The following is a 21,904-nucleotide window of genomic DNA, read 5'->3' as shown; positions in this document are numbered from 1 at the left end:
AATGGTGAGGCAGAAAGGGGCATGTACACCATTACATAGAACATAGAACATACAGTGCAGAAGGACACCATTCGGCCCATCGAGTCTGCGCCGACCCCTTAAGCCCTCACTTCCACCCTATCCCCATAATCCAACAACCCCTCTTAACCTTTTTGGTCACTAAGGGCAATTTATCATGGCCAATCCACCTAACCTGCACGTATTTGGACTGTGGGAGGAAACCGGAGCACCCGGAGGAAACCCACGCAGACACGGGGAGAACGTGCAGACTCCGCACAGACAGTGACCCAGCAGTGAATCGAACCTGGGACCCTGGCACTGTGACGCCACAGTGCTATCCACTTGTGCTACCATGCATCCTCTTGAAGAAGAATAAAGACTTTCCATTGGCACTTTTAACATACAGGTGGAATGTGGATTAGCACTATTCACAGGACTAAGAGTCTCGGAGCAGAAAGCTCATGGCTTTACTAAAGTAACACTTAAGTGGCCATCTATATATTTCAATAGTTATATATATATTATTGATTACTTATTTGTCGATGTACTGTGTACTTTTCCGCATTCACTGTAACTATCTACTATTCTTCTTTTGACTACTGTGTACGTTTCCTTGGCCGCAGAAAAATACTTTTCACTGTACTTCGGTACATGTGACAATAAATCAATCAAATCAAATATATCCAGTAAACCAGTTATTGTCCAGACATGCCTATGTCTCTGCAAATGTTCCTTAATCAGTCATGCAACATCCACTGAGTCATTCCAGCTCCTAGGTCTTAATCTTGCACTATCTCCATAATTCCCGTCAATCAAACAGCAAATGGAAATTCAGTAAGAATAAAACAATAATTAATGATAGATAACGTATACAAAAAAGGAGACACTGAGAGTGAAATAGAGACCCAGGCTACATTGTTTATGGCTAGATTTATTATGCTTCCTTGGCACATACAGATAATTGAAGAAGAATATTATAGTGCAGAACAATTTCAATCCAGTTAACTAAAATACAAATTAATAATTACCTTATCCAAAGCCTTATATGGATTTGGATTGTCAAATTTGAACGGAGCTTTCACTTTGAATTTTTGTCTAAATCCATGTTGGTTAATCTGCAGAAAAAAGAAGTAAATAAATCAATGCACAAAATAGATTTAGATTTATTGTCACGTGTACTGAGGTACTTCTGCGTACAGTCCAGGCAGATCGCTCTATACATGAAAACATAAAGCATACGATAAATACACAATTAACATAGACATCGGGTGAAGCATAAGGAATCTGGGGCTACAACTGTAGAGAAGATGCGTAGAAAGATCAGTTCAGTCCTTAAGAGGGCCATTTAGGAGTCTGGTAACAGCAGGGAAGAAGCTGTTTTTGAATCTATTGGTGTGCATTCTCAGACTTTTGTATCTTCTGCCTGATGGAAGAGATTGGCATAGAGAATAACCTGGGTTATTCATTATGCTGCCCACTTTCCCAAGGCAGTGGGAGGTATAGACAGCATCAATAGATGAGAGGCAGGCTTGTGTGATGGACTGAGCTGTGTTCACGACTCTAGTTTTTTATGGTCACTCAGGAGGCCCTCTTGACAAACTCTTTCCTCCTCACTCACCTCCTCTCTCCCCTCCCACTCCCACTCACAAACCTTTCTTCCCTCCCTCCCCCACCAAGACCCACTCACTCAACCCTTCCCTCTGTCCTCACACAACTCCACTCAAAGCCCTTCCTACCCTATCTTGATACACTCACTCTTTATGCCTATCCACCTTCTCTCCATTAGATTTTTCCATCTTACTCAGGCTCTTCGTCACTGCCGCTACCCATCAGTACATGGCTGCAGTTACTCGACAACCTGTGCCATTTGGATCTTGATTGTAGAGATGTATAAAAAACCTCCCCGGAAGTTAGACGCTCAGGCCCAGGGGCTCATATCCGGGCAGGATGGGAATTGTAGCCAATTATGTCATGGGCGGGAATCCTAAGCAAGTGGAGCCTGGGATGGCACAAAGCATTGACCAGCATAGGATGTGGCTGAGATCATAGCTGCCTGGAATCATCCTCCCGCCTTAGGCTGAAGATTTAAGCCAAGTGGTGGGCTGTTGTTGGTTGGGGCAGAGTCACTCCATCAGGAACAGGATGGAACTTGGATGATAGTGGATTATTGAGAAAGGGGCTTTCCCAGCTCCCCAGGAGATGGCAGAAGCAGAAATTAAAAGGCAGAATTCTGCCAAATGGTAGAAATGGTATATTAAAAGAAACTATTTCTTCTGGAGGGGAGTCCAAAATAAGGGGGAATACCCTCAAAATTAGAGCTAGGCCATTCAAAGGGTGATATCTAAAAACATTCCTTCACACAAAGGTTAGTGGGAATCTGGAATTTCCTCTCCAAGAAGCTATTAAGTTTACGTCAATTGAAAATTTAAAAACTTATTCAATATTTTTTTAGGCCAGGGTATTAAGGATTACAGAACTAAGGCAGGCAGGTGGAGTTAAGTTAGTGATCAAATATGGGGCTCGATTCTCCACCGGCGGGATTCTCGTTTTGCTGGTGCTCGGGTGTTTCCCGACGGCGTGTGGCTGCCCTAAAATGGGAAATCCCATTGACCAGCCGGCATAACGTAGAATCCCGCCGGCGGGTCGAGGCAGAAATGTGGCACAGCGGGGCGGAGAATCCCGCCCATGGTCTTGAAAATGGTGGAAAAGCCTTAAGTGGCTGAAAGCTTAATTTCTGTTCCTATTTTCCGATGAATAGCGCACGGAAAGCGCAAATGCATATAATAAAAACAATACTCTTCTCCATACTATTTGCTAAATGCTCAATTTTCAGCGACTAGAGAGAAATTGATTCAAATGTAGTCATATTGTTATGAGACTAGTAGAGATCAATAGTATTTAAAAATAAAATTCCAAAGTATCAAGGGCTGTATTCTCTGGTCGCCGACTCCGAAATCGCGTTCGGTGACCAGCCGGAGAATCCATGTTTATGATAGAATCGGGGGTGGCGCTGCCTTTGCGATGCTCCGCCCCCTCAAAACGGTGTACTTGGAGAGAACGCCACGCCACGTATCGACAGCCTCAGGACATTGCCCAAATGCTCTGCCCCCAACCGGCCGACTTCCTGACGGCGTGGGTCTCTATTGGTTTCAAACGTCGGAAACCCGGCATGGCGGCTGCGAACTCAGTCCAGCGCTGCTGGAGGGCCGATCCGCAGGCAGGGGTGGACATTATTAGGTGCTGGGGGCACTGTGGATGGGTGGTCCGGGGCGCACGAGCCGGCCGAAGGGGTGGACTATTTCGCTGGCCGGGTCCACGAGCGGCCTCTGCTGAAGCACGGCGCGGCCGTAGCAGGCCACCGCCATGTGCATATGCGGCCACGGATCCAGCAATTCTCCAATGGGCATATTGGCAGCTAGAGCCGGGTGCTCTACGCTGCCGTCCTGCTAGCCCCCGGTAAAATGAGAATCGGTGATCGTTTTGCGCCAGTTCTCCTGACGTAAAACGCCACCGTTCCCACGCTCGCGTGGGGACAAAGTCCCACAATCGGAGAATCCAGCTCAAATTATTTACTGAAAGAATGAAATCATGAGATCCTATTGTTTGAAAGAAATGAATGTTCTTACACAAGAGTCATGGAAAGCAAAGACTACCAAATAAGCATTATCTTAGGTAATTAACTATACTTAAATTCAATAAACACAATACTATACAATCAAATATATTTTAAACTGAATTGCTCAACTGAACCTCCCTTTCCACTTTCACTTCTCAGAATGTCTTTGTCTACTTATCAGGGGCGGGATTCTCCGCAAACCGGTACGATGTCCGCTACCCGGCACCAAAAGCGGCGCGGATCACTCCGGCGTTGGGCCACCCCAAAGATGCGGAAGTCTCCACACCTTTAGGGGCCAAGCCCTCACCTTGAGGGGCTAGGCCCACGCCGGAGTGGTTTCCGCTCCACCAGCTGGCGGGAAAGGCCTTTGGCGCCACGCCAGCCGGCGTCGAAAGGACTTCGCCGGGAGACGCATGCGCGGGAGCGTCAGCGGCTGCTGACGTCATCCCCGCGCATGCGCAGGGGAGGGGGTCTCTTCCTCCTCCGCCATAGTGAAGACGGTGTGGCCAAAATGCCCCAGCCATTGGGCTGGATTCTCCGTTTCAGCGGCTAAGTGCCATCTCAAACGGAGATTTCGTAGGCGCTTTATGACCCAAATATTGGCGCCGACCCCTGACCGATTCCGGGACAGGGTGAAATTCCTGGCTCCTGCACCGAAAACGGTCAGAGAATGGCCGGGTCCCTGGGCGGCATGCGCACAGCGACGACCTGCAGAGGTCGGGCTGTACAACATGGCGCAGGCCGTGCGCAGACCAGACCCGACATCCGTGACCCCTCAGGCCACACTCTGGCCACCCCCCACCTGTACCCCAACCCTTGTGGAAGCTCCCTGGCCAGTGGCATGGATCCTGGCCGTGTGTGGCGATGTTGGACACAAACCAGGGGCGGGATTCTCCAACCCCCCCCCCCCGCCTGGCCGGAGAATCGCCTGGGGGCGGCGTGAATCCAGCCCCGCTGCCCTGATGCCGGCTGCCAGATTCCCCGTCGCCAGTTTTTCAGCGGGAGCGGGAATCGCACCGCGCTGGTCGGGGGCCGTTGGCAGCAGCCCCCCACCCCCGGCGATTCTCCGGCCCGCAATGGGCCGAGTGGCCTACCCGTTTTCGGTGGGTCCCTTCGGCGTAAAATACACCAGGTCCGTACCGGTGGGACCTGGCTCTGCGGGCAGCCTGTGGAGTCCTCGGGGGACGCGGGGGGATCTGGCCCCAGGGGGGGCCCCCACGGTGGCCTAGCCCGCGATCAGGGCCCACCGATCCGCAGGTGGGCCTGTACCGTGGGGGCAGTCTTTCCCTCCGCGCCGGCCAGTGTAACAGTCTGCCATGGCCTGCGCGTGGAAGAACCCCCCTGCACATGCGCTGGGATGACGCCAGAACACGCTGGCACTCCCGTGCATGCGCCAACTCGCGCCGGCCGGTGGAGGCCCTTCGGCGGCAGTTGGCACGGCACCAAGCCCTTCGCCGCTGGCTGGTGCGGCGCCAACCCCGCCGGCGCTGGCCTAGCCCTGAAGGTGCGGAGGATTCTGCATCTTCTGGGCGTCTCAACACCGAAGCGGTTCACGCCACTCCTAGGTGCCGGTACGGCCCGCCCCGCCGGAAGGGGAGAATCCCGCCCCAGATTCTATAGACTCTGGAACAGTTCTTACAGATTAGAGGATGGCTAATGAAACCCCACTATTTAAAAAGGGAAGTAGTGAGAAAACGAAGAATTATAGAACAGTAAGCCTGACGTCAGTTGTGGAGAAAATTCTAGAATTCATTGTATAGGCCAGGGTTTAGAAAACTCCAAAGTATATCATGGAGTTACCCTGACCCAAAACTGTTTATTAATTTTGGTTATGAGGAGCACAAGGGGCTACTTTTCAGATGTTATTCAACAGAGGCCTTAAGCACTTTTGAACAAAACAAAGTTTATTCTGCGAGCTCAGTTAACATTTTATAAACACACACAGTAAGCATTTTATCAACGACAAACATAAATACCCCACACAGCTACAGTACTCTATATTTAACCCTTAATAACTTCTCTTTACTGTTTCACTTAAGTAACAACATCCATAAACCAGACCACCCTTTTACCACAAAGCAGTAGGTTTGAATTCCTTCCAGAAACAGTTATTAGTTTGAAGTTATCAAGTGATCTGAGACACCTTTTAACATGCAGAGAGAGAGTCTGTGTTGTAGGTCAACTTGAGTGGGTTTGCGAACACCCTTCAACCAGACGAAATCGAAGTCCTCAGCAGAGGGCTCAATTTCTGTACCACCACCAAAATCTATTGTCAACTTGTCAGACTACCCCTTCAACCAGACGAATTCGAAGTCCTCAGCAGGGGGCTCAATTTCTGCACCACTACCAAAATGGACCCCATCAGTCTCGCGGCAGACACGGAGGAATTCACCAGGCGAATGAGGCTCCGGGAGTTCTTACACAGACCCCAAGAGGCCGACAGCGACCCCAATGAGACAACCAATGAACCGGAACAGCAGACCGACAGATCTGCGGTGTGGCAACTGAAGAGGAAAGAGTCGAATTGGACCCCTCCGGAAGGCCACTGCCCTCGTCTCGACATGTATGCTCAAGCTGTCAGGAGTCGCGTCAATGCCAGATTCATCAGTCGCATTCACAAGACAGCCCCGAACTTCACCCAAGCACAATGCAACGCCATCCGCGCTCTCAAGACCAACTGCAACATCGTCATCAAACCAACAGACAAAGGAGGGGCCACCGGCATACTGAACAGAATGGACTACTGAAAAAAAGTACCGACAACTCAACAACCAGGAACACTACAGACAGTTACCTGCAGATCCGACCAAGGAACACACCCGCCAACTCAACAGACTGACCAAGACCTTGGATCCAGACCTTCAGAGCGCCCTACATGCTCTTATCCCATGTACTCCCCGTGTTGGACATCTCTACTGCCTCCCGAAAATACACAAGGCCAACACACCAGACCGTTCTATCGTATCAGGCAATGGAACCCTGTGTGAGAACCTCTCCGGCTACATCGAGGGCATCTTGAAACCCATTGTAAAAGGAACGCCCAGCTTCTGTCGCAATACGACTGACTTAGAACATAGAACAAAGAACGTACAGTGCAGAAGGAGGCCATTCGGCCCATCAAGTTTGCACCCACCCATTTAAGCCCTCACTTCCACCCTATCCCCGTAACCCAATAACCCCATCTAACCTTTTTTTTGGGGTCACTAAGGGCAATTTATCATGGCCAATCCACCTAATCTGCACGTCTTTGGATTATGGGAGGAAACCGGAGCACCCGGAGGAAACCCACACAGACACGGGGAGAATGTACAGACTCCGCACAGACAGTGACCCAGCAGGGAATCGAACCTGGGATCCTGGCACTGTGAAGCCACAGTGCTAATCACTTGTGCTACCGTGCTGCCAAACGTCTTACAGAAACTCAGCACCCATGGACCAGTTGAACCAGGAACATTCCTCGTCACAATGGACGTCTCGGCACTCTACACCAGCATCCCCCATGACGACGGCATTGCTGCAACACCGACAACTGCCAATTTCCAGATGCAATTCTGCAACTGATCCTCTTTATTCTGGATCACAACGTCTTCACCTTCGAAAACAAGTTCTTCATCCAGACACACGGAACAGCCATGGGGGCCACATTTGCACCTCAAAATGCCAACATCTTCATGCACAAGTTTGAACAAGACTTCCCCACCACACAGGACCTTCAACCGACGTTATACACCAGATACATTGATGACATTTTCTTCCTTTGGACCCACGGCAAAGAATCACTGTAACGACTACACAATGACATCAATAAGTTCCACCCCACCATCAGACTCACCATGGACTACTCTCCAGAATCAGTTGCATTCTTGGACACACTCATCTCCATCAAGGACGGCCACCTCAGCACTTCGCTTTACCGCAAGCCCATGGATAACCTCACGATGTTCCACTTCTCCAGCTTCCACCCTAAACACATTAAAGAAGCCATCACCTGTGCACAAGCCCTCTGTATGCACAGGATCTGCTCAGACGAGCATAACAGACATCTACAGACACTGAAAGATGCCCTCATTAGAACGGGATATGGCACTCGACTCATCGATTGACAGTTCCAACGAGCCACAGGAAAAAACCGTAACGACCTCCTCAGAAGACAAACAAGAAACACAACCGACAGAGTACCCTTTGTCATCCAGTACTTCCCTGGAGCGGAGAAACTACGACATCATCTTTGCAGCCTTCAACACGTCATCGATGAAGACGAACATCTTTCCGAGGTCACCCACAACCCCACTACTTGCCTTCAAACAACCGTGCAACTTCAAACAACCATTGTTTGCAGAAAACTACCCAGCCTTCAGAACAGCGACCACGACACCACACAACCCTGCCATGGCAGTCTCTGCAAGACGTGCCAGATCATCGACATGGGTACCACCATTACATGTGAGAACACCAGCCACCAGGTACGTGGTACATACTCATGCGACTCGGCCAATGTTCTCTACCTCATACGCTGCAGGAAATTATGTCCCGAAGCGTGGTACATTGGCGAGACCATGCAGATGCTGCGTCAACAGATGAACGGACATCGTGCGACAATCACCAACAGGAATGTTCTCTTCCAGTTGGGGAACACTTCTGCAGTCAAGGGCATTCAGCCTCTGATCTTCGGGTAAGCTTTCTCCAAGGCGGCCTTCAGGACGTGCGACAATGCAGAATCACCAAGCAGAAACTTACAGCCAAGTTCCGCACACATGAGTACGGCCTCAACCGGGACCTTGGATTCATGTTGCATTACATTCACCCCCCACCATCTGGCCTGGGCTTGCGAAATCCTACCAACTGTTCTGGCTTGAGACAACTCACACCTCTTTAACCTGTGATTATCCCTCTCTCCAGTTGCTCCGTCTGGACCTGTAAAGACTTAATTATCTGCAAAGACTTGCATTCAAAGTATCGTCTTGCATTTTTGACTTTGTCTATATATATATATGTTTCTGGAACCTACCTCTTCATTCACCTGAGGAAGGAGCAGTGCTCCGAAACCTAGTGATTCAAACCAAACTTGTTGGACTTTAACCTGATGTTGTAAGACGTCTTACTGTGCTCACCCCAGTCCAACGGCGGCATCTCCGCATCATAATCTTTATTGTCAGAAGTAGGCTTACATTAACACTGCAATGAAGTTACTGTACAAAGCTCCTGGTCTCCACATTCCGGCGCCTGTTCGGGTACAGCTGGTACGGTAATTGAACCCGCACTGCTGGCCTTATCACAAACCAGCTGTCCAGCCCAGAATAGGATGGTTAGGGAGGGGGAGGTATGTTTGGAGGATGGGGTTTTGATCTGATGGTCAGTCTTGTCCAAAGAGAATCTGGAGACGATGAAGGCCTCTCTTCTCCTCTTGGCATGTTGGACCCTTGCCGCTGCCTCCTGTCCTCAATCCTCCGGCTCCTCCTTGACTCGTCCTTCAGCCCCTCTTGCTCCACCCTCTCCTCTTCCTCAAGCATGTCCCCCACTGCTGTGCCAGATTGTGGAAGGCACTGCAGACCACCACAAAGCGAGACCCTTTAGGGGATGTACTGTGGAACCCTGCCAGAGCGATTTTGGCATCAAACCTCAATTTGAGCAGTCCGATGCACTGGTCGATGACGGCATGGGTGGCGGCATTAGCCTCATTATTACGGGTCTCTGCCTTGGTCTCAGGCCTCCACACTGACATCGTCAGCCATGACCTCAATGGGGATCCCTTGTCCCCCTTAAGCCAACCTGTTGTCATGGGGTGTTCCTTGAAGACACCAGGGATCTCTGACTGCCCTAGGATGTAGTTGTCATGCATACTCCCAGGGTAGCGGGCACACACGTGCATGATCCTCAGGCAGATTCACACACGGTCTGAACATTCAGGGAGTGGAACCCCGTCCTGTTAATATAGGGAACTCCTTGATGCCTGTGAGCTCGCAGGGTGAGATACGTGCCATCAATGACCCCCTGGACCTGGGTCATCCAGGCGAAGGTGGCAAATCCTCCAGCCCCAGCACCTTGGTGGACCTGGTCCAGGTCGAATGTGATATAGTCAGATGCACAGGCAAACAGAGCATCTGTCACCTCTCAGATGAACCTGTTGATTGAACATTGCGATATAGAAAGAATCACTACAGTACAGAAGGAGACCATTCAGTCCATTGAGTCTGCAATGACCTTCTGAAAGAGCACCATATTTAGGCAGACTACCTGGCTCTATCCCCATAACCCTGGTCACAAGGGGCAATTTTAGCAAGGTCAATCCATCCAACTTGCACATCTTTGGATTGTGGGTGGAAACCGAAGCACTCAGAGGAAACCCACGCAGACACGAGGAGAGTGTGAAAACTCCACATGGACAGTCACCCAAGGCCACAATTGAACCCGGGTCCCTGGCGATGTGAGGCAGCAGTGCTAATCACTGTGCCTCCGTGCTGCCCCGGTCAGTCACATAGGTCCCTCCTTGAGCCTTGGAATGACCTGGTGGCGTAAAGGTTTAGTGCTGTGGTGACCTTCACGGCCATGGGATGCCATGCTCAAGATGATGTGGCACAAATGCCGCAGTCTCCCTGTTGAGTTGCAGTCTTCTGTGGCATATGCTGTCTGCCAACTCATGGAAGAACCAACACCTCCTGTACACATTGGCAAGTTGCTGGCTCCCTCTCTGGATCCCCTAAGCCTGATGGGCAGCTGGGTTTTCAGGGTGAGCGGTGGCAACCTGCACATGTGGTGCCGCCTCCGGCCTCCGATGGCCTTGCTGCCTTCTTTGGTGTCTGCCCACCTCAGTTGCGACAAGCATAGTGAGGGCAGCCTCCTTGGAATCCACACCAGCAAACATATTTGTATCTGGAAGGAATTGGAGAAGGAGAGAGACCAATAATCAGATGGGGCTTCCATCCTAGAACCCTCAAATCCCCAGGCTTTCCCCACCCTTCCTAACACTGTCCCACCTTCCTCAGAGTGCCATCCAGTGAGCCAGTTGTGCTGGCAAACCGTGCTCTGCACACTTACTCCCTGCAAGATCAGAAACCCCTAGATCTCAGACCTCTGCCAGTAACATCAGGGAAGCCGTGCTCAGCTGTCCTCCACTTATCCAGGCACTTTCCCTGTAACCGCTGTGGTGATGTGCATCACTGTAAATACATGTAAGCTAGACAGACACTAGAGGGAGCATGAGAAACATCACACACACACACTCAACCAATAGATAAGTTAGATAGGAGGCGACCAATGGACATTCACGATACACAAGGAGGTGACACGACCACAGGGGGGCATTACACCAACCCATACATAAAGGACACCACACACATGATCAGCCCCTTTGGCCAGTGGAGACAGTCAGTGAAGAGAGGCACAGGGTTGATTCATTATCACACCCACCACGTGGAAGACAGCAGCTGGTTAGTCAGTTTAGGTAGCTACAATAGGATTAGCAGTAGTGTCGAACTCAAGTTATAAAAGTGTACACAGTGTAAATAAATGAGTTGAAGTTATTTACACGTCTCGACCTTCCTTGACAAATGCAACACAAGGAAGCCGCTTATGTTACAAAGGAAACATAACAAAACATGGTACCAGTAGTGAACTGCTTAAATCCAGATAGCCATACCTCAGCGTACAGTGACAACCAGCAATACCCAGGCAAGATGTACGAGCTCCTGGTTCCGCAGCCGCTCCAGTGCCACGGCGATCTCCGCGAAAACTGGCAGCGATTCCGGCAAACGTTTGAATTCTTCCTGGTGGCAGCCGAACTTAAAGACCTGGCCGATGATGAAAAAATAGAGTTTCTCCTCACCATCGCCGGTGACAGAGCAGAAGAAATTTTTTTTAAATTCAAGTTCTCCAAGGGGCAAAACAGGTGCCACTTCCAGGCAGTCCTGGACAAATTCGGCAAATACTGTGAGGAAAACACACTCCAATCGGCAAGGAAAGGTAAGAGAAGCGCCAGTACTCACCTCGAGGCCGAAATCCCGGACCAGAGGGCGATTTGGGTCGAGGTCGGTGGCCATCTTGCTAAAGGGACTACACTAGCGCAGTACACCAACCCATACATAAAGGACACCACACACATGATCAGCCCCTTTGGCCAGTGGAGACAGTCAGTGAGGAGAGGCACAGGGTTGATTCATTATCACACCCACCACATGGAAGACAGCAGCTGGTTAGTCAGTTTAGGTAGCTACAATAGGATTAGCAGTAGTGTCGAACTCAAAACAACCGCAAGAGAGTCCTCGGTGGTGAAGCCTACTCTTCAGTGTTTGATTGATGGCAGCTGCCTCTATGCTGATGCCGCTCCTAGAGTTCAGACACACTGTTCAGGCATCAAAGGTCGCAGGACATCCACTCCATTAATCACCCTCTCAGACATAGCACCTGCTCCTTCAAGGTGGCACTTGAGAGTTCAGGCGCATAAAGAGATAGAGTGTGAGGCAGTGTGGGGGAAGAGAGAGTGTGTGCAAGGGTTGGGGGAAGAGAGAGTGTATGCAAAGGGTGGGGGAAAGAGAGAGTGTGTGAGGGGTAGGCTTGGGTCTTCAGATCCCAGAGTGGGGGAATCCGGAAATGAAGCTGAGCACAGGACCCCATGACCTGTAAATCAGTTTTTACTCACCATATAATGTTCTGTGCAGAATATGGAGATTTTAAATGTTTTGAAATTTTAGTTGTGCATATTAACTCTAATTTCTATTTGAAGAAAGAGAAGACAATCCGGTATTTGTATATTAATTGTGGTCAGCTGTAGGCAAATGGTGGCCATTAACTAAGCATCTATTTAAACCCTCAAGAAATACACACACACACTTGATTGTCTGCCTCTCTTCCATGGCTTCAGCTATGCCTGGGTGTCCCTGGAGAGAGAGTACACAATTTCCACCGGTACGCTTGAGGCCTTCTGCAATCGGTGAGCACCGGGGGAATGGAAATTTCATTTTAATTATTTTAAGTTCCCTCTCAATTTTGGGGGGGAGGGGGCGGGGTATGCGGTGCCTCTTTCAAATGTGGCATTTAGTTTGTAATAATTAACAACCTCTAATGCAATCTCAGAAAGGGTAGTGACAGACTGAAACTGGTTGCTAGGTTAGGTGTATGTTTGTAAGAGGTAATTCCATAAATAAATGCTTAGAAAGGTATGTAAAGACAGGCCCCAGTTCCACCCTTCACCAACTGGATTTCTGGAATTGAACACCTTCTTCTATCGCTGCGGGCAGGCTGCCTCGAAGCAGGGGTGTTCAATCACACTGTTGGTATGCTTTCTTATTGAGCCCTTCTGATCAGGAAATCAGACAATTGTGAGAGGGCAAGTGCTAACTTATTTTGCAATATCGCCAGTAAAATTACTACTACCAAGCAAAAGCTTAAAATATTTTAAAGGACTCACCTCATTCCTAATTGACCAGACATAAAAACATTAAAAATAACTAGAAACACATTAGGTTAAAATCATAGATGAAGGAATTTTATTTTTAGGGCAATAGCTCTCAATTTTTGGGGGGGAATGTCTTACCTCAAATCGTAGACACTTCCTTCTAATAACATTGACTTCATTGGCTTGCAAAGGTGTCACAGCGTGCTTGCAAATAACAGAAATTTTCTTTGTATTGTTCCATTGTTCTGGAAGGTCCTAAAAATAAAATACCAGAAATCAATTTCAACTATTCAATGATATACCATCATTTTTTCATCATTATCTTTGAAAATTACTCAGGAGATGACTCAGCCCAACAGGTCTATGCTAGTCTTTATGTTGCACATGAACCTACTCTGAACCTATTCACTTAATTTCACCATTTTCCTTCACATAACTATCTAGTCTCTCCAGCATCTCGACAAACACATTGGGCGGGATTTTCCACCGGTGGCAGGAGTTCACCATCGGTGGGACCAGGAGATTCTATCAGCGAGACCTGCCGGAAAGTTCCGGCGATCAACTTTCACATGTATTCTAAAGATGCACAGCTCTTGGGTGGATTCTCCGCCTGCCGAAGCACATTTCTGCCCCGACCTGCCAAAGAGATTCTCCTTTACGTCGGCTGGCCAATGGGGTTTCCCATTGTGGGGCAGCCCCACGCCGTCGGGAAACCCCCGGGCGCCAGCAAAACGGAGAACCCCGCCGGTGGAGAATCCAGCCCCTGTTGTACTACCATCTCTCTCGGCCAATCCACTGTTACTAAATTGTCATATTATTTGCCTGACATCTAATTCTTGATGACCAGAAATTGGCAATGGAATTTATTTTGAACTAATGACAGAAAGTCTATATGTAGACTGAGGGAGCGACTCTCCGGCCGCTTCCGCCCGGCAACCAGAGAATCCCGCCCGAGGTCAATGGATTTCTCCATTTTCGCCGTCTCGCCCACGGTGTTCTTGCGGCGGGCAAGGTGAAAGAGTCCAGTCCTTAGTCTTTATATAGACTATAGGGGTGGCATGGTGGCACAGAGGTTAGTACTGCTGCCTCACAGTGCTGGGGACATGGGTTTGATTCTAGCCTTGGGTGACTGTATGGAGTTTGCACTTTCTCTCCGTGTCTGCATGGCTTTCCTCCGGGTGTGCTGGTTTCCTCCCTCAGTCCAAAGATGTGTAGGTTAGGTGGACTGACCATGCTAAATTGCCCCTTAGTGTCCAAAGATATGCAATTTCATGGGGTTACAGAGATAGGGCGAGGGAGAGGGCCTAGGTAATGTGCCCTTTCTGAGGATTGGTGTAGACTCGATGGGCCAAATTACCTCTTCCTGCACTGTAGGGTTTCTGTGGATATATACATAAATGATTATTTCATACGTGTAATTGCGTGTGAACTTCTTCTGGCATCTCTACATCATAGGTCTTTAGTAGTTCAATGGTTTGCTTCAAAGGTTCGAACATATGATCTGTAGTCACTTGTCTCTCTTTTACTTTTTTCAGATATCCCATGACTTGTATAAGGGCCTTCAAATCCCCTTCTTTGACAGTTTTTGTTAGTTCAGCATTTGTCTCCTTAATGAAAGCCTCCAACGTACTCAAACTAGAAAAGCAAATATACAGCGCTTCAAATTAGTTTTGTGACTGGAATAGTGCTCACTGTAGATAATGCAAATTAACCACTAAATTCCAAACAAAAGTATTTTTCCAGTGAAAATGATTCAGCCAGAAATTGGGACAAATGTAATGGAAACATTTTTTAAAAGAACACGGTGTTTAAGAATTGCTGTATTTTGAACCATTAGCTGATCAAGAACTCACTGAAAGCTTCAATGGGCTATACCATGGCTCTTTAACTGAGCCTGGGCACTAGCATCACATTTCCAGGTTGGCACATAAAAGAGGGCATGATGGATGACATGCTGTGAGCATGTCAATGGATGGATTACGAATGAAAGGGTTCAGAAAGGATCAACTGTGCAGTTTCTTGAGGATGAAGCAATTAGAGGAATGGACAGGAGACGGGCACAGGAACATAAGAAGAGAGGCAAGAAGTGCAGGTTATAGACATATTATCCTACTCTTGAATTCAATAAGATCATGGCTGAGCAGATCTTGGACTTAACTCCAATTTCTTGTCTGTTCCCCATTCCCCTTACTATGGTTCAAGAATCTATCTCAGCCCTAAGTATATTTCATGACTATCCTCCACAGCTGTATGGAGATAAAAAATTACAAAGATTCATTGTGAAGATATTCTTCCTCTTCGCAGTCTTAAATGTGTCACCCCTTGATCCAAAACTATGCCTATCGAAGTTGGTGTGAAGGTGACATGCTCCTTGGATGAAGATCCAGAGGACACCACAACAGAAGACCCATCACAGCATTCACCTATACCCTTCACCAGCACAAAGACACTCACCTCGGTAGGACCGAGTTCTAGAGCAGGCTTTGGGGTCACAATTTGGTGAACACAGCAAACAGTCTAGTACACAGCAGGCGAAGGCAGGGACATCCGGGGCCATCAGCACTGCAGGTTGCCACGATTCTGCTGAGTCCGAGTCAGGTGACAAGCCTCTGGACTCGGTCCTAAATCAGTTGGTGGAGCTGCAGTGATAATCACAGGAATATCGGGAGGGGATATCAACAGCATTCCTCAAGATTGCAATGGAAAATGGAGGAGTCTATCCACCTTCAGTCTGAGGTGAGAGAGCTGTCACGCCAAAGCACTGAGGCCAACGCTGGTAGGATAGTGGCCGCCATGGAAACCTTGGTCCAGGACATCAGTCCTGCACTGGTGCAGGAGCTACTCCATTGCCTTGGTGGCATACATCAGTGAACATGCAAGGAGGAGGGTGGCACTTCAATATCATTCCAACTGGCCCTTCTCCTCAAGGAGTAAGGCAGGGCCTCTTGGGCACCCATAGCGAGGAGGACCAGCAGCTGGACACCCTGAGACTATCTGCATTGCGGGATTCCAATTTTCCGGCCCCTGCTAGATTCTCCGCTTCCAAGCACCATGAAACTCAGCAGGATGGGCACATTTTGCCCGCTGTTTCTCTCTCCACAGATGCTGTCACTGCTGAGTTTTTCCAGCATTTTCTGTATCAATACTGAGACAACTGTTGTTCAGAATTTACGTAAACAATTTGGATTGAGGAACTGGATTCACAATTTCAAAATTAGCACACTGTAAAGTCCCAGGCAAGCGACCAGTCGGAAGCGATGACTGTAAGAAATTCAATTATTTATTATACCTATTATATTACACCTCCTACTCCCAGAAGGGTCTCCCGTGCCCGGTCCGCACTTGGGCCGTGGTATTTATGTCACTGAGGCCCTGGATGAAGTGGGTAGCTCCGGCCCCCCTCATCTACGTAGATCGTACTCAGGTGAGGCCCTAGGGACTCTGAGGTTGCAAATGCCTTGGCCTCCTGTAGGGTTTTCACACCCCACCATAAGTACGATACGTCTTCCTTCTCGATGGCAGGAGGGGGAGATCCTTTGCCCTCTTTGCTCGCGGATGTCTCCCAAGCGCCCGTTGTTCCTGATCCGGGGGGGTATAAAGAATCGAGGAGCACCGTTTCCAGACCAAATATCTGGATGGTTCCGCTGTGCTTGGCTCGGCGGTCGCTACTGGACACTTTTCGACTGCTGGAGGCAAAGTCTCCATGTCGGAGTCTGAGTTAGATGAGTCAACCTCCCACATCTCTGACTCGCTGGGTGTCATCAGTTGCTGCTCCGGAGGAGGGAGTACACCAGTCATGGGTGCTCTGGTCTGTCCTCATGGACCTGCAAGGCTTAGCTGTGGAGGTGGTCCACATGCCTATTTGATTGTATACCCTGCATTCATACAGAGTATGAGACCAGCCCAGGTCACTTTACAACCATCCCTGGGATCCAAAACGTCCCATCGGCGAAGTTCCGGACATAAACTGTGTCACCCACTAAGGATTCCCACATGGGTTTTTCCCGTCACATCTCTACTTGTTCCTGCTGGTTGAGGATCTTTTCTCCGATGTCTGGCAAAATGAGGCTCAACTGCGGGCGCAGCCAACGTCCCATTAACAGTTCTTAGGGCACCACTCCGGTGGCGGCGGGTGGTGTCATCCTGTAGTAGAAAAGGAAAGGGGTGAGGCGGGTCTCCGAGGTCTGCTTCCGCATGCCGAGCTTAAATGTCTGCACTGCCTGTTCAGCCAAACCGGTGATAAGGTGCAGTGTATACATTACAGAAATAGTTTTGCTTTAGAAAGTCGGCAAATTCCGAACTCGTAAAAACGGTGCCGTTGTCCAACACCAATATCTCGGGAAGCCTGTGAAAACTAAAAGTTTGTCTGAGTCGCTCAGTGGTGGCTCTTGATGTCGTTGTGGTCATTCGGTGGATGCCTATCCATTTCAAATGCGTGTCCACGATAATTAAATACTTTGCCCCATATGCCCTCAGAAGGAGAGGAGGCGGAGGTGGTGGTTGCGATGGATGCGGAGAAGGTTTTGATCGGATAGAGTGGTAGTATTTATGGGAGACGCTGGGAAGGTTTGGGTTTGGTGAGGGCTTTATTGACTGGGTGCGGTTGCTCTACCAGGCGCCGGTAGTGAGCGTGTGCACGAACCGGCTGAGGTCGGGGTACTTTAAGTTACACCGAGGAACGAGGCAGGGGTGCCCCCTCTCCCCGATGCTGTTCGCTCTGGCTATAGAGCCATTGGCCATGGCGCTGAGAGCATCAGGGAAGTGGCAGGGGCTGGTTTGGGGGGGGGTGGAGCACCGGGCTTCACTGTGCTCTTGTATATCTCGGGCCCGGTGGAGGGGATGGGGGATGTTATGCAGATCTTGGGGGAATTTTGCAGGTTTTCGGGGTACAAATTAAACATGGGAAAAAGTGAATTGTTCGTGATCCAGGCAAGGGGGCAGGAGAGGTGACTGAAGGTGCTGCCGCTTAGGATGGTAGAGAGGAACTTTCGTTACCTGGGAGTACAGGTGGCTCGGAAATGGGAGGCATTACACAAACACAACCTAACCCGGCTGGTGGAGCAAATGGAGGGGGACTTTAAAAGATGGGATATGCTCCCATTATCGCTGGCGGGGAGAGTACAGACCGTGAAAATGATGGTCCTCCCCATATTTTTGCTTGTCTTCCAGTGCCTCCCCATCTTCATCCCAAAGGCCTTTTTCAAGCGGGTAAACAAGATTATTTTGGGCTTTGTATGGACGAATAAAACCTCGCATGTGAAGAAAATGTTGTTGGAGCGCAGTCGGGGGGAGGGTGGGTTGGCGCTGCCGAACTTCTGCAACTACTACTGGGCAGTGAACATAGCGATGATTAGGAAGTGGGTGGTGGGGGGGAGGTCGACATGGGAGCGGATGGAGGCAGTGTCATGCAAAGGCACCAGTTTGGGAGCACAGGTAACAGCACCTCTGCCGTTCTCGCCGGCCCGTTACTCCACTAGCCCGGTGGTGGTGGCGGCATTGAGGATCTGGGAGCAATGGAGGAGGTATAAGAGGGTGGAGGGTGCGTTGGCCTGGACCCCGATTTGCAATAGCCACAGGTTCGCACCAGGCAGGATAGCTGGCGGGTTCCGGAGCTAGCAGAGAGCAGGAATTAGACGGATGGGAGATCTATTCATAGACGGGAGTTTTCCCAGTCTGAAGGCGCTGGAGGACAAGTTCAAGTTGCCACCGGGGAATGGTTTCAGATATCTGCAAGTGCGCGACTTTCTGAGGAAACAGGTGTTGGCTTTCCCGCTGTTGCCGCCACGGGGGATACAGGACAGAGTAGTGTCCAGTACCTGGGTAGGGGAGGGCAAAGTGTCGGATATCTATCAGGAGTTGTTGGAGGTGGAGGAGACCCCGGTGGAGAAACTGAAGGGCAAGTGGGAGGAGGAGCTAGGTGGGGGGTTAGAGGCGGGCCTGTGAGCAGACGCCCTAAGCAGGGTTAATTTTTCCTCATCATGTGCCAGGCTCAGTCTAATACAGTTTAAAGTGGTACACATGACGGCGGCGAGGATGAGCAAGTTTTTCGGGGTAGAAGATAGATGTGCGAGGTGTGCGGGAAGCCCAGCAAACCATGTCCACATGTTTTGGACATGCCCGAAGCTTGGAGGATTCTGGCACGGGTTTGCCAAGGCAATGTCCAAGGTGCTAGGTATCGAGTCCAGAGATGGCGATTTTTGGAGTGTCAGAAGACCCAGGAGTTCAGGGAGTGAAAGAGGCCGACGTTTTGGCCTTTGCCTCCCTGGTAGCCCGGAGACAGATCTTTTTAATGTGGAGGGACTCAAAGCCCCCGAGTGTGGAGACTTGGGTCAGTGACATCGCTGGGTTTCTCAAGCTGGAGAAAATAAAGTTTGCCTTGAGGGGGTCAATGCTGGGGTTCTCTCTGAGGTGGCAGCCGTTCGTCGCCTTTCTCGGGGAAAATTAAAATGTCAGCAGAAGCAGCATTCTGAAGGGGGGGCGGACGTGTAGGTGCAATATGGTTAAGGGATGTACAGAAGGGGTTGGGTGGGTAATGTCTAGTTTACCATGTTGATGTTTATATTATTATTATTTTGTTTGTTATTGTTATAAACATTTTGCAAATACTTCAGGTTGTTTCGCTAAAGTCTTATCAGCAATGTCAATTCTGGGCCACCATATATAGATCCGGAACAACATCTTCATTTTCGAGACACCCAGGACCACCCGGGAACCCCAAAGCAGGATGCCATTCACTACACTGAGTTTGGCCACCTTCGTGGTGAAGACATGCAGATTCTCTGAGAGAGCGCGATGTTGGGCCTCGTACAACACTGTGAGACGGACCCTGGCCAATAATTGGTCCTTCTGTGCCCATGCCATTACCTGAGCTGCCGTGACCGGCAAAAAGTCAAAAAGGTGTAGAGCCGTGATTACCTCGTCTGATGCAGCAGGTGTTGGAGCGCTGATGGGCAAAGTGAGGCAGCTGAGTGACTGCATGCAGAATCTTTGTTTTTGGGTGATGTTCCATTGCGTATTCATATGTCACTAAGAGCAGAGCCCAACGCTGAATACGGGCGGGTGCCATGGGGTAGATTGGCCTCGCCTCCTTGAATAGGGGTTCATAGTCTGTAAGCCAGGAATGTATGTCTGTAGACTTACTGTTGGAATCGCTTCACCCCGAAGACCATAGTCGATCTGTGCGTAATTCCGCTCTGCTGCCAGCAGGGTGCGTGAAGCAAACACAATGGGCGGCTCCGTACCGTTAACCATTCGGTACGCCAGCACAGCTTTGATGCCATAGGGTGGGGCATCGTAGGTTAATAATAAAGGTTTGGGCGGATCAAAATGAGTCAGCAGATACAAAGATGATAACCGCTGTTTAATTTCGTCGAAAACCATCTGTTGCGGTAGGCCCCAAAACCATTGTTGGCCTTCTTTAATAACAAATGCAGTGGGCCAGCACCGTCACTAAATTTGGGATGAATTTTCCATAATAGTTTCCGAGGCCCAATAAAGAGCGGAGTTCTGTAGGATCCTTGGGCACGAGGAGTTAGTTTATTGAAGATTGAGACTAATCATTGAAAGTATACCATGCAATCATTATTAACTATTAAATATATATTCTGTTATGGGCCAGGGTTTAGAGAACCCCAAAGTGTACAACGGAGTCCACCTGACCCACAACTTTTAATAGATTGTGCTTTGTGGAGCACACGGCCCACTCTACAGGTGTGGTACAGCAGAAATGGAAAAGTATTTTTTAAAGTAAAACAATGTTTATTCTATGAACTCAAGTTAACCTTTTTAAAACAAACAGTGAACATCTTAGCAACCATTAATTCAAATCCAACCCCCAAAGAGTACAACACTATGTAATGCTTACGCTGATCTTTTAACATCCAGAAGACTTACAAAAGACATAACCTTTAACAGAAGCACATCAGGTTAAAGTCACTACTGAAAACATTTATAATTCTGAATTCACCAAATGATCAAGAGATAGTCTTTTCATGGCAGAGAGAACAGCAGTACACCTGCTCTATCTGGCTTCAGCTCCAACACTGAAAACAAAACTAAAACATACCCTGCAGCAAAAAGCCTAAAACGAAAGTAAAAAGCGGACAGACAGCCCATCTCCACCCACTCTCTGACATCGCTGCAGTAATAAACACTCATTTCTTAAAGGTACTCTCACTACAGATATTTGTATACATACTCATTTATAAACACCCATTTCTTAAAGGTACTCTCACATGACAATTCTTAGAACAAAGCAGTAACAAGTATTTAAACTCTTGTTGATAGTAGTGGCTGTAATGTATGACAAGATTTAAGATAGCTAACTTGACCACATTCCTAAGACAGACAGAATCAGAAGAAATAATGTGGTCAGCAATAACACAGCCAGCTAAAGAAGCAGTTCTTATCAGTAGTTTCTGCATCCTGTGCTCAGGCAGACCATGGTACAGCAGGAACCAGCTCCAACAGCCTGTACTTAGACAGACAATGGTACAATACGATCATTTGCATTGAAATTTAAAGTCCTCGTAATCTTTTCCTTGTGAATCAGGAACAATAAGGTGTCCGTCATATTTAAAAATAACCCAATTGACATCATTGTCATCGCCCCGGACGAGATCATAGGACTCTCTGCACGCTTCTTTATCAATCAGGAACCAACCGAGATAAGAGAAATGGGAATAGGGGAAGGCAAGAGAAAATGATGCAAGGGATCTGAAAAGCAACAGGTGGTCAGGGGACAGGATGGGGTTAAACCATGATCTGATCATGCAGTTACCATGCTGCCTAAAGTAAATTTCATTGGTCAAGGTAAAATCGACAGCTACGAGGATTGGATCGAATCAATCTGCTACTGATTTTTGGAAATTGTATAATGATTGAACCCAGAGCAATGT

At 48.8% G+C, this 21,904-nt stretch overlaps 1 protein-coding gene across 1 annotated transcript in view; it reads right to left on the bottom strand.

The window, feature by feature from the left end:
* LOC140395604 (dynein axonemal heavy chain 17-like) overlaps nt 1–21,904 on the bottom strand; it is an 896,966-nt gene that overhangs the window by 569,100 nt on the left and 305,962 nt on the right. The window contains exons 22-24 of the mRNA XM_072483576.1: nt 14,420–14,642; nt 13,146–13,262; nt 1,029–1,115 (exon numbers count right to left, since the gene is read on the bottom strand). Of these exons, the coding sequence (XP_072339677.1) occupies nt 1,029–1,115; nt 13,146–13,262; nt 14,420–14,642 (427 nt within the window). The remainder of the gene's footprint in view (nt 1–1,028; nt 1,116–13,145; nt 13,263–14,419; nt 14,643–21,904) is intronic.

This window comes from Scyliorhinus torazame, chromosome 18 (assembly GCF_047496885.1).
Source record: "Scyliorhinus torazame isolate Kashiwa2021f chromosome 18, sScyTor2.1, whole genome shotgun sequence".
In the NCBI taxonomy this organism is placed as follows: domain Eukaryota; kingdom Metazoa; phylum Chordata; class Chondrichthyes; order Carcharhiniformes; family Scyliorhinidae; genus Scyliorhinus; species Scyliorhinus torazame.
This window is presented reverse-complemented; position numbering and strand designations above follow the sequence as displayed.